Genomic DNA, 13358 nt, shown 5'->3' with positions numbered 1-13358 from the left:
CTCCCCTCTTGTGGATAATCTAATGGGTTTTTAATGTCTGCTAAAGTTTCTTGCACAAGTAGGGCATGTCTTCTTCTTTTATGTAACTTCACAAACTGCATCTAATTATCTGAAGAGTTCTGTCGAGCTCTTACTGCCACAAGGAATTCTTGATTATTTAAGTGAAATGGGTTTTTCCTCATTTTTTGAAATTAGCTGAGTTTCAGAGAGTTATTGTCACAGGTGATAAGCTTCTGAATGAAAAGCCTCCAGAAACAAAACTAAAAGTAGGCAAGTCCCAATGGAGTGTCCTTAACTACCATTATTTTTATTCGCTTAACAGGTTAATTGACAATATATGTGAATTTCAAATTAAAGTCAAGCACTGTAGAGCATATTCTTTTCTGTGCCAAAAAATTGTTCAATGTCGACGCAATGATGTTGAGCTCACACACAAGTAGAAGAGGCGAATTTGGTTTAAAATCCGGTCATATATTTTAAGTACATACCCTTGTTTACAAAGTGGAATTAAGAAATTTTCAAGCGATACTTTTACTCTGAAGAGCGTCTACCGGAAGTGTCATCTGGTCGGAACTGTCCGTGCATTTCAAGCTCCGTACTTGTTTCTCTCTACGAGAAAAAGCTAGATTATCTCTGTTAAAAGTTCTTATTTAAATTAAATTATGTTCTTGTTATATACATAAATATCTTTGCAACCCGACTATGCTAACAATTTTATTGCCATTTCTTTCTGTTTTGTTAAATAAAGCCACCTGTCAAGCTGAGCTAGCTGCGGTTAGCCTGTTGTCGCTAGCTTGGGTGAATCAGGTGAACAATATTCTGCAGTGTTTATAGCTTTAATGTGGACTACATAACGTCAGAAGACAGTTAATGGCAACTCGACAACCCTTCACAGACACGGATACTGCAGATGAGGCAGTGAGGGCGACCTGTGACGATGCAACGACTTGTAAAAGGTGATAGAAACACGTTAGCAACGTTTCAATTAACCTTACAATCATACGGGTTTTATGCATGATTGGTAGCTTGCCTATTAAAGGTCATGCTGCTGGACATTCCTGACCTACAACTTTAAGTTGTATTTGCAGGAAACCAGGTAAACTTAGTAAATGATCAAAGGAACCAATATCTCTTTTCTGCTTGATTAATTTGTGTATTAACACAGGGTAAACGTCCAGCTGTCATCCAATTGTATTGCAGATGTTTCAGTGAATATCTATTATTATATTAAATAAGTGTGCTGGCATAAAGAGATACCAGTGGTATCCCATTGAACGTATAACTAAAAACCTTATCATTCTCATTGGACTAGTGTACAAAATTTCTAGAAGTGCACATTTTCTGCCCATTTTATTTTATTTCATGTCACTTTAAGATGATTTTTGTAGATATTTAGAAATAACACAACCTAATATGAACCAGCTGAACACACTGATCTAGAGAACTGGATTTCAGTTAGATCTGAACACAAGTACAAGAAATCCATATCCTATCTAAGGGTGTTCAGCATTTTCATCTCAATAGCACAATCTTGTGTCAATAAAGTATACCTATTGCCTTCAAGTAACATGCATAATTTGTTTACTAGGTTTGCAACCAGTAAAAGCTACTGGAAGGACCCATATATCCAGTATTTTGCAAGATCTGTGGGAGAACGGAAGGCACCTGAAATCAATAGAGGTATGAAATCTATAATACGTATGTTACATGGACAAAAGTATTTGACTGCCTGACCATTATTCCAACAGGGACTGGAATGACTTTGTACTCAAATGCAGGTTCTTTAATATGGAGTTACCATGCAGAAGAGATTGCATGGCTAGGGGCTTGATTGTATACACCTGACCTGAAGCAACAGGTCTGAAATACCTGAATTCAGTAATCAGCTGGTTAAGTCAAATACTTTTGTCCACATAGTGAACCTTTAATCACTAAAAGTTCCTTTTTGGTTTTGTGAGAGGAGTTGTGGTAGAAGTGACAGCATCGACAGAAGACAATGAGCATGCATTTCTGCTACATGTGACTTGTAAATGCGATATAGCAGACGAAAGAATGTAATGCTGACTGTTTATAACCAGCAAAAACACTTAGTTTTACAGGGTGGTAAGGGTGATGTCAGCAGCGAATTCTCGTGCTCACAAAGACATGATGTTTACGTAAACTTCTATCAACTTTCACAATTGTGATTTTGTGCATCACTAAGCTGACCTGCATTATCATGTCTGTTAACTTGTGACATATCCTCGGTATGTTTTTATAAGGATATTTTATTATCTGCTCATCTCACTTAACAGGTTACTACGCCCGAGTTAAGGGAGTAAACCGTCTGCTTGATGCGTTTATAAGGAAAACAGAGTGTGACTGTCAAGTAATCAACCTCGGTGCTGGACTGGACACAACATTTTGGAGACTAAAGGTTAGTTGGCTTTGTTGCTACGAATTACAAGCACACAGATACACGACCCTAAACCGTAAATAAAAGCAGAATGCAATGATTTCCAAGTCTCATAAACCAATATTTTATTCACAATAGATCTAACCCCTTAGATTTCTGGGTAAATTAGTCAAAAAAGACTATCCATAAATCAAAGGCTGTATTTGAAAACTTGGAGTACAAGCACATCCATTGTGTCTTTAGAAAGGTATCACTCTGAGGTTTCTGCCCAAACTGTCAGACTCACTGTAGCTGCTACTGGTATTGAGTAATACAAAAAAAAAAAAAAACATTTTTCCCATGTGAATTTGAACTGTGAAACAGAAGCCTGTAAATGACTGTGGCTTAGAACTATTAGCTGGAAATCTCCAAAGCACTAGCCTTAGTTAGTTTAGGTTGAAAGCTGATAAAAATAGGACATAGATGATGATTTCACAGCTGTTATTCTAAGGAAATGTCCCAGCATTTTCAAACTGGAGACTCCAGGATCAAGGGCCATAGCATTGCTAACAATTGCCTGGAAAAAAGACATTATTACAGCAAATATAGTAGACTATTGAGAACAACAACAGCATTTTTGACATCTGAAATTATACAGAATCAGTCCATGGATCGTTCTGGCTGTAATCCTGTTTTTGGGCTGCATAGTTGACTGGATTTAGGTTAGATAGAGAGGACTGTTTCTGATGCAGCAGGACTGTTTTTGATAGAGTATAATGATCAGGAGAGTACATGGGAGCTTTTAATGGTTAGCTGTGTCCCCTTTATTATTGTTTGTATGTGTGGTGCCCAACAAATGCATTTATTGTGGCTGCCGTGTTGGTTTTATCCTGAAATAATTAACATAACCAGAATCCTGAGAATCAGTGCTTTCTGGTGGTGTATTACATATGGTAAACTTATGAACAGTTATTTTATAAATAACTGAAAAGTTAAAAAAAAAAAAAACTTCGAGCTTGGCCCTCAGATTTTAAACATTATATCAGATGCTGAGACATTTCACCATTTCATGAAAAAGGTTAGCTCATTTTGAACTTGATAGTAACAACACATCTTTAAAAAGTAGGGATGGGGCAACAAAAGGCAGGAAAAGTAAGTGGTGCTAGAGAAAAATAAACAGCTGCAGGAGCATTTTGCAACTTATTGCTGTATTCTTTTGGCAAAAGCGCTTTTCAAGATTTGAAATTCTTTTTGGGAACAGCATCGTCATGTCTGCTGATTAAAGAGGAGAGGGACCATCCACTTCAAAGCCTGCATCTCTGATGGTGTGTGCCTATAATGTAGGCAGCATTACATATCTGGAATGGCACTATAAGTGCTGCAAAGTAAACATAGCTTTTACAGCAGCATATGCTTCCATCCAGACACCATGTCTTTCAGGGAAGTTATTCCATATTTCAGCAAGACAACGCTAAACCACACACACAATGGTAAACCTGTTCCTGTCCCTACTTTATTGAGATGTGCTGCTGCCATCCAAAATGAGCTAATATTTTTCAAGAAAAGGTAAAATGTCTCATTCTCAACATCTGATATGTTTATGTTCTATTGTGAATGAAATACGGGTTAATGAGATCTGTAAATCATTACATTTTTTTTGTTCATAATTTTCACAGTGCCCCAGTTTTTTGGGAACTGGGGTTGTAAATGTGATACACTTTTGGTCTGATGTTTTGTTTGTCTTCATTTTAAAGGATGAAAACCTCATGCCAAAGAAGTTCTTTGAAGTTGACTTTCCAACAGTTGTGGCCAGAAAAATACACAATATTAAGTAAGAAACCCTTTATTTATTAGACTCAATATTGTTGTTTTTTATTTACCAGAGTCCTACAACAGTAGTTATTTATAGATGCAGTAAAATCTGATACTTGTTAGAAATAAAATCCCGACTTAGGGGTAGTTTTATAACCTCAGTGAGAAGTATGTTAAGCAGAGCAAGTCTGAGGCTCCTTTATCTCTTTGGTTAGTAATCGCAGTGTGAGGTGAAGACCTGCAGAGGGAGACAAAGGGCTGTTTTTAACAGAAAATGGGTTAAAGCTCTAATTTAAAGCTGCTTTTCAGAGGAGTCTCAAGAATAAAAAGAAGGTATTTATACAGTATACAAACCTTAAATTTATGTTAGCATGTCAGGTATATTAAATATCACTCATGCAGCATATATAACAAAACTACTAGTGTTTTTCTTTGGTTCTATTTAGTACAGTTTAGTCTGTACTATATTGTATTCTTCATCAGTTGTAGTAACTATCAGTTCTACACAACCTGAACTAAAAATAAATTCAAATGCCATATTAAAATTTTGATGTCTTTAAGCAGTTGAGAATAGGCATGCTGTCAAATTGTTTTGCCTTATTGTGAGGGCTTTTTTTTTTTGTTGTAAAATCAAATAATGATTTTAAAATGGCAACTATTTGGATCCACTGTAGTGTAAATGGTTGAATTAGCCCTTCTGTAACTGTTGATCATTGGTTCCCAACCTTTCTCTACTACTACTCATATCTAAGAAAAGCTAAGACCTCCAATGACCCATTTGGAAAAATTAAATGTAAATTTTAATTGTTTTCATGATGAAATCCCACCATAATAGGCCCACATGCGCTTAATTTCAACAAAAGACCCATTGTTACGACGGTGTATTAAGGCCAGTCTAGAAAAAATTATAAAGATGATCTGTAAATATTAGAGATTTTCCTGTGACTACCATAGCCGTGTTATTCAGAAGTTTAAGGTCCATTGGACTGTGGCCAACCTCCCTGGGAGTGGAAATTTGATGATGAATTGAAGAGATGGACAATACAAATGATAACCAATTGTAGATGAAGGTACATCAATGTCAGACTGAACCATCTATCCCTGTTTGAGCCAAAGTGGACTTAGCCTAATGGAAGACAGCTGTGGAATACTGGAATTTGCCAAAATGCATATTGATGAGCCACAAAGCTTCTGGGAGAATCTTCTTTGGACAGACAAGACAAAACTGGAGCTTTTTGGCTGGTCACATTAGCTCTATGTTTACAGACGCAAAAATGAGGCATAAAAAGAAAAGAACACTGGCTGCTTTGCAGCATCTGGCACAGGGTATCTTGAATGTTTGCAGGGTTCAATGAAATCTCAAGAATATAATGGTATTCTAGAGCCACATGTGCAGCCCAGTCAGAAAACTTGGTCTCAGTCACAGGTTGTGGGTCCTCAACAGAATAATAATTCGATCCTTGTGCGTAAATTTATGATTTTAAAAACGTGACATTTTTGAGTTTATAGTGTGAATATTTAAGACTTAAACTTGGTAATTTCAATTCTTTCTTCTTCTTTTGCTGACAGCCCCCCAAAAAAGTTAAACGAGTGAATCTTTGAAAACAAAAGAGTAGATGCATTGCTGAGTCATGGTAGTGTCACATATAGGTGGGAACATCGTGTTTGCTCTGCTTGATTCCTCTTGTGATGTAAAATTGCATAAGTAAAAAAGACCCTTATTCTACCCTAAGCCACTACAGACAATGGCCTTTTATGATGAGCTGAGTCGGTTGCAACATGCAGGCTATTTTAATCTTTACAAACCCTACAGTGCAAACAAAACAAATGCAAACAAATTAATACAGATTAATTAGATCAGTATTACTTGTATTGGTAACAGAGGCAAATGAAAAAGTACCAAAAACAAAAGATGAAATTATACAGAAGTCATTTTGCCATCATAAATACTCCTTATGAATACTGAGGGTTTGAAAATACAGAGGATGACTGCACAGGATTGGTTGTTTTGTAAAATGGTGTTTTCTTCTTTCACCAGGACAAAGCCACCGCTCTCCAAACCTCTCATTGAAACCCACTCCACAGACTCCTTACTGCTCGGTAAAAACAAGAAAAATAACTGTCATGATCTCACAAACCTGATGTATAGAGGAATCTTTGTTTGAAAATCTTCTTTGAGCATTTGTTCAGTTTATCCCCAAGTTTTCTGACAATATTTGTACAAATTTTTTTTTGCCCAGATGCCCACAGCCTGGACTCAGATCGTTACTGTATCATCGGAGCGGATCTCAGAGACATCTCTAGTCTGGACGAAAAACTGAAAAAGTTCCAGCTGAATCCAGAGTATGTAAAAACATAGTTGCATTGTTTTTGTCTCTGTGTTTTATTTTCCAACAAGTCATGCTGAGCAAATGAACACATTTTGAAGTTAGGGTTTATTTAAGTTTGATGGTACTTCAGTGGAACAGTCTTTTATCATCAGGTTTTCTAAGCCTTTCTTAAGACATCCAAGAATTGTAGCTTATCTTTGTGTCTTCTTACTGTGGGTCACATTAGATAAGAGAGTCGCTCCAGAGAGTGTATGCCCTGCTGTAATGCACATGTATTTTTTGACGTCTGGAGCCTGATCGAAAAAGAATACCCCACCCAAAATGTATGCTTTAAATGAAAACTCAACCCTCCATGGACTCAACTATGTCCGTATGCCTATCTTGATATGCCTCTTTAATGGGAGTGTCAGAATGAAAGATAATAAGTGGGTTTGACCACACGCTTAGAGCATCTGTGGAGGTTTTGACTCTTTATTTCATTATTAAAAGAATATACTCTAAATCACTAAGAAATACCTCAGGGTGTTGAGAAACAAAGGATGGATTTTGATATGAGTAATGTATTTATTTGTTGGATAAAGATACACCCCTCACAAGGGCGTTTTAGGGCACAGACATCCTTTCTAGTGAGATAGGATGTTTTCTTTGGTGAGCGTCACTCAGGCTGGTACATAATGTCACCTCAACCTGGCATTCAGACATTTATTACCTGTGTTTATCCAGGGAAGTTAGACAAAGAATGAGGCCAACTTTCACAGGAAGCTGCTGGATGGGACTTTTCTTTTAGTCATTGCAAGGGTCAGCCAACAAACATGAAACTTTGGCATATCCCTCTGTGAATTAAACAGGTTTTATAGTGCAGATAGTTTCAAGCTCATAGAGTATGATCGATTAAAGTCCAGACAGAAGGAAGTCCACATTGTAATGGCTGTTAGTCTGCATGTCTCTTTGATTTTTTATTATTTATTGAAACATTTTTACCAAGGACAATCTCATGAACATTAGGAATCTCATTTAAATGTGTCCTCCTTGTGGGTTTTCTCAGTTTAGCTTGGTTGATAGAGCAGGCACTCATATACTGAGGCTACAGTCCTCGATGCACTGTTGCAGGATGGATTCCTGATCCTGACACATATTTGGTGCATGCCCCCCCCCCCCCCCAAAGGTAGAGGGGAACATGAATGTGGCAAAATATAAGAAAATCCTGTATGATAATTTTACTCAGTCTGAAGAGAACTAAGGCTTGGGAGAAGATTTTTTTTCCAGCAAGACATTAACCTGAGACATGCAGCAAAAGCTACACAGAAATGGTTTAAAGCAGTGTTACTCCACCCTGCTCAACCAAAGAGTCAAATTGTTGTAATACCTTTGCAAGAGCTACAATTTAAGTGGTGAAAGTGGCAAAAAGGGGTTAAAATGGCAATTAAAATAAGTTAAAGGTGGCAAAAATAGTCAAAAGCAGCAAACGTGTAACAAGTTGGCAAAATAGGTATGAAACGGCAAACACTGAGTGGAAATAGGCAAAATGGGGAAAGAAAGGGCAGAAAGTGGCAAAAATGGGTGAGAAGTGACCAAAAATAGGGACTGGTGGCAATAATGATCAAAAAAGCGGCAAATATGTTGCAAAAAATGATTGAAAAGTGACTAGAATGGGCAGAAAGGTGGCAAAAAGGGGTAAAGAATGGCACAAATGGGGAAAAGTGGCATTTAATGGCAAAAGGCAGCTTAAATGGGCAAAAGTGGCAAAAAGGGGAAAAATTGCAAATAAGGGCAATAGAAATATACAGACAAAATGTAAAATTAAAGCCTACTGTATGTATAAGTGTGGGAAACTAACTGATTTGTGCAACTTGCAATGGATGGAGGTCAAGGTTTCCCTTTTTAAGGTTTTCTGGGGGAATAAAGTTTCAAATTAAGACTTAAAAGAGCCGCAAATCATCACAAAAGAGCCACATGTGGCTCGAGAGCCACGCGTTGAGTAACACTTGTTTAAAGACAAGGTGAATGTTCTGGAGTGGCTGAGTCAAAGCCCAGACTTCAATCCAAGAGACATTCATCCTAAAGAATTTATGACTGGACTTGAAAAAGGCTGTTTACACCCTATCACCACGCAACCTGACAGAGCTTGAGCAGTTTTGCAAAGAAGAATGGAGTAAAATTGCAGTGTCCAGATGTGCAAGCCTGATTGAGACCTATCCACACAGACTCAGGTTCATAAATTGATCGCCTATTTTTAGGCCTGTAGAAGTTCACTGTATTTATTCTGAAAAACATACCAGATTATTTCATAATGCAGTGCTTATTCCAGAAAGAAAGGGTATAGCTATGTAAATCTTTATACCAATGTTGTACCGTCCTACTTTGTTGAATGATAAGTAATTCACATGTCCTGTTTACTGTGATGCAATTCTAAATACATGTTAAAGATATTCTTACATTTTTCTCAGCTCAGTGATCAAATTATGGTGGATTTTTAAGCCTGGGTAGAGATCTGGTTTCTTCAAATGCTCTAAACATGCTGTTTTCCTTCCCAGATTACCCACCTTGCTCCTGTCAGAGTGTGTGCTGGTCTACATGACCCCCTCCCAGTCCTCCAATCTGGTTCACTGGGCAGCAGAAACCTTCCACACTGCCATGTTCATCAACTACGAGCAGGTAAACCAGACAAATCACAGAAGTTGAGGACAGTGGTAGGCCTTTATTTATCAGTGACATAATGAAATACCTAGTATTTATATTTTTGTAAAAGCAATTTTACATGGTGCTGTGGATGTGTTTTTTCTGAGTAGCATTCACATATTATTTTTTCCAAGTATTGCCAGTCTTCTGATATGTTCACACCAATGGGAAGCAAAGCAAACACAACCCAGATTAAATCCCCCTTCCTTGCCTACTCATCATCAAAAATCTCTATCCTTTATTAATATAAAGTTGATAATTGTAATATCTGGTGGGTATGTGAATGAAACCATTTTTGTTTGTTTTTACGGATAATCTGCACTTTCTATAAGGCAGGGACTTTGAATAGATGGTAGTATTACTTGTGTGTTTTACTAAGACAGAGTCATCTAGCCAAGTATGAGGCATTATTCCCTGAACATGACGTGTGCATCCAGGTGAACATGAGCGATCGGTTTGGCCAGGTGATGATCGAGAACCTGCAGCGTCGCCAGTGCACCCTGGCAGGAGTGGAAACCTGTCGGTCTCTGGACTCACAGGTGAATATCTATGGATGTACAACCTCAGTTCCAAAAATGTTGGGGCGCTGTGTAAAATGGAAATAAGACCAGAATGCAATAATTAGCAAAACTCATAAACCCATGTTTTTTTTAAAAATAGAACATATCAGATTTTGAAACTGAGAAATTTTACAGTTTCATGAAAAATGGCAGCAACACATCTCAAAAAAGGTAGGGACAGGGCAACAAAGGCTAGAAAAGTAAGTGGTACCTTGTTGAACAGGTGGAGGAGCAGTTTGCAATTAATTAGGTTAATTGGCAACAGGTTAGTAACATGACTGGGTATAAAAGAAGCATTTAAGAGGCAGAGTCTCTCAGAAGTGAAGATGGACAGAGGTTCACCAATCTGTGAAAAAATGTGTCTAAAATTTGTGGGAAAACTTCTTAAAAATGTTCCCCAACAGAAAATTGCAAAGTCTTTGAATATGCTACACACCTAAAGAACATAACATTGTATAATATTATCAGGGAATCTGGAGAAATTTCTATACGCTAGGGACATGGTCAAAGGTCATCATTGGATGCCCACGATCCTTGGGCCCTCAGATGGCACTGCATTCAAAACAGACACGCTTCTGTACTGGAAATGGCTACATTGACTTAGCAAACCTTCCATAATCATTGTCTGTCAACACAGTTATCCACACCAAACACAAATGCAAGCTGGAGCTAAAAAATCAAAGAAGAAGCCACATATCAACACAGACGCCACTCTGTCACTCTGTCTCTGGGCCAAAGCTAATTCAAAATGGACTGAGGCGAAATGGAAAACTGTTCTGTGGTCAGATGAACCAAAATTTGAAAATCTTTTTGGCAACCATGGATGCTTTGTCCTGCAGACTAAAGAGGAGAGGGACCATCCAGCTTGTTATCAGCACACAGTTCAAACCCCTGCATGTCTGATGGTCTGGGGTTGCCTTAGTGCTTATGGTGTGGGCACCTTACACATCTGGAAAGGCACTGGAATGTATAGAGAGGTTTTAGAGCAGCACAGGCTCCCATCCAGGCAACACCTCTTTCAGAAAGACCATGCTAAACCACATACCACCCACATCCATCACAACAGCATGGCTTCACAGTAGAGGAGTCCAGGTGCTGAACTGGCTAACCTCCAGTCTAGAACTTTCACCAACAGAAACATCAGGACTGTTAGACAGCTAAAATCCTACTTCACAGCTGCTGCTTTAAAATTCAAAATGAGCTAATATTTTTCATGAAATGGTAAGATTTCTGATATGTTGTTTATGTTCTATTTTTTTCAGATTCTGGGTTTATTAGATTTATAAATAAATTAAGTTTTTAAATGCCTTATTGTTTGCAGAAAGAGCGCTTTCTGAAGACAGGCTGGGAGCATGCCGATGCTCTGGACATGATGACGGTCTACAGTATGCTTCCTCAGGATGATGTGGCCAGGTAACAAAGGCCAAACAACAATCAATTTTTGCCACAAGTATTGCTTACAGTTAAAATGGCATTAAACTAAGCTGAACAGAAAACAAAGGGTTTTTAGTGACAAACTTCGATATCTTGTTGAATTTTCTCATTTACTAGAAGTTTAACTTTTTGAATTAAATCAGAGCAAAAAAATGAACTTTTTTATGGTATTCCTTTTGTTTTAGATGCACCTGTACATTGGTTTTCTGCTAAAAAGTGGTTTTGGGGTATAATTGCACTTCAGACACCAATGTAAAACTATAGATTTGTGACAGCTGGCAAGGCCTTTACAGGCTTTTAAATTTACTACTTAACTATTAGTCTTTTTCTTTGATAGTCTGTTAAATACAGATTACAGTTTTTTTGTGTTTTCAGAATTGAGAGTCTGGAGTTTCTGGATGAGAGGGAGCTCTTACAGCAGCTTCTTCAACACTACAGTATCTGCTGGGCCACTAAGGACAAGCTCAACCTGGGTAATGTGAAACTGTACGATAAAAGAAATGGATTTGTTAGATCAAAAGCATCAATGCATAGTGTCAAGTGCCCAGCATGGCGCCATGCTGTCTGTTAGTTTGTTTGCTTTGTGTTACTCATATGCATTAGATTTTTCATATTTCCATTCATCTGTCCAATTTGAATGTCTGCTGAGGTGATTTACCAGAACAGGTCATTTTCTGTTTCCTCAGGTCTGTCACAGCTGGGATTTTGAGCACGAAACTGCTCCACTGTTGGACTTGCTTCACATTGCGCATATGCCAAAATCAACAACTGGAGAAGATGTGTAAAAGGGAGTAATTGGGAAAGAGGAAACCACCTTTCTCCATGAAGCTCTTGTCAGGGAGCCATTCTGGTGTGAAAACTCCCAACATCAGCAGAATGTGGTTTTTCAATGAGCGTCTTCCTGTGACCCAGAGCATGCAGAGGACAAGAAGTGATTATGTAAAAGCTGTGATGAAGTCAAAGCCTACACTGGCACTGAATTGTCAAATGTAAAGTAAATCGTTTGTTTTATCCGTTGAAAGAATGTATGAAGTTTGAAGAATGCAAATATGGGGTATTTGTCCTTGTATGGTTTTATGTGCCATTCTGATGTTATTTTTTAATCAGCTGTACCTTCCAGACTTCTTTAAAAAAACATACTGTACATGCATGCAGTAGAGGTGGCATTTAATGGCAAGAAATGCAAACTGCTTAATTAATATTTGCCTGTAAAACATTTTCTAAGAGGACAGTACAGATTAGTTTTGTGACGGACTATTTTGAGGGTGCTGGCTAAGTACAGTTGAATAAAACTGTCTCTTTGTGTAAGATGGAGTTACTGTGGTCATTTAAGTACTCTGTTATGAAAGCCTTACATTGTTAGTGTGGTAATCTTGTATAACGGACAAGCAAGGGCAGTTATACTGAGTTATGTATCTATTTCTGTTTCGTGTTGTTGAAAGATCCTTTCATAAAGAGACCAAGGTTTGAATCAGAATCAGCTTTATTGGTAAAGTATGCTTACGCGACAAGGAACTCGACTCTGGTAGCCTTGCTCTCAGTGTACAGGGATTGTGACTGCTGAATGGTCATCAACTAACTCTGTTAATATTGAATGGTCATCAGAGTAACTCTGGCTGTTGAGTGGTCATCAGAGTAACTCTGATTGTTGAGTGGTCATCAGAGTAACTCTGATTGTTGAATGGTCATCAGAGTACCTCTGATTGTTGAGTGGCCATCAGAGTAACTCTGATTGTTGAGTGGCCATCAGAGTAACTCTGATTGTTGAATGGTCATTAGAGTAACTCTGATTGTTGAGTGGTCATCACACCAAGTCTGACTGTTGAGTGGTCATCAGAGTAACTCTGACTGTTGAGTGGCCATCAGAGTAACTCTGATTGTTGAGTGGCCATCAGAGTAACTCTGATTGTTGAGAGGCCTTCAGAGTAACTCTGATTGTTGAATGGTCATCAGAGTAACTCTGACTGTTGAGTGGCCATCAGAGTACCTCTGATTGTTGAGTGGCCATCAGAGTAACTCTGATTGTTGAGAGGCCTTCAGAGTAACTCTGATTGTTGAATGGTCATCAGAGTAACTCTGATTGTTGAATGGTCATCAGAGTAACTCTGATTGTTGAGTGGCCATCAGAGTAACTCTGATTGTTGAATGGTCATCACACCAAGTCTGACT

General features: G+C 38.1%; 1 protein-coding gene across 1 annotated transcript; it reads left to right on the top strand.

Annotated features, from left to right (window-relative positions):
- Nucleotides 1–572: 572 nt before the first annotated feature.
- On the top strand, nucleotides 573–12476 carry lcmt1 (leucine carboxyl methyltransferase 1). Its single transcript, XM_041815854.1, has 11 exons — nucleotides 573–956; nucleotides 1589–1680; nucleotides 2295–2416; nucleotides 4129–4205; nucleotides 6225–6286; nucleotides 6427–6529; nucleotides 9051–9171; nucleotides 9633–9734; nucleotides 11077–11168; nucleotides 11565–11662; nucleotides 11876–12476. The coding sequence occupies exons 1-11, from the start codon at nucleotides 871–873 to the stop codon at nucleotides 11896–11898; spliced, it is 978 nt and encodes a 325-aa protein (XP_041671788.1). The 5' UTR covers nucleotides 573–870; the 3' UTR covers nucleotides 11899–12476.
- Nucleotides 12477–13358: the final 882 nt, after the last annotated feature.

This window comes from Cheilinus undulatus, linkage group 20 (genome assembly GCF_018320785.1).
Source record: "Cheilinus undulatus linkage group 20, ASM1832078v1, whole genome shotgun sequence".
Taxonomy (NCBI): domain Eukaryota; kingdom Metazoa; phylum Chordata; class Actinopteri; order Labriformes; family Labridae; genus Cheilinus; species Cheilinus undulatus.
This window is presented reverse-complemented; position numbering and strand designations above follow the sequence as displayed.

Coding starts and splice junctions, on each gene's coding strand:
- lcmt1 (XM_041815854.1), top strand. CDS start 871: ATGGCAACTCGACAACCCTTCACAGACACGGATACTGCAGATGAGGCA. Junction 6,287..6,426: donor CACAGACTCCTTACTGCTCG/GTAAAAACAAGA, acceptor TTTTTTGCCCAG/ATGCCCACAGCCTGGACTCA. Junction 6,530..9,050: donor AAGTTCCAGCTGAATCCAGA/GTATGTAAAAAC, acceptor TTTCCTTCCCAG/ATTACCCACCTTGCTCCTGT.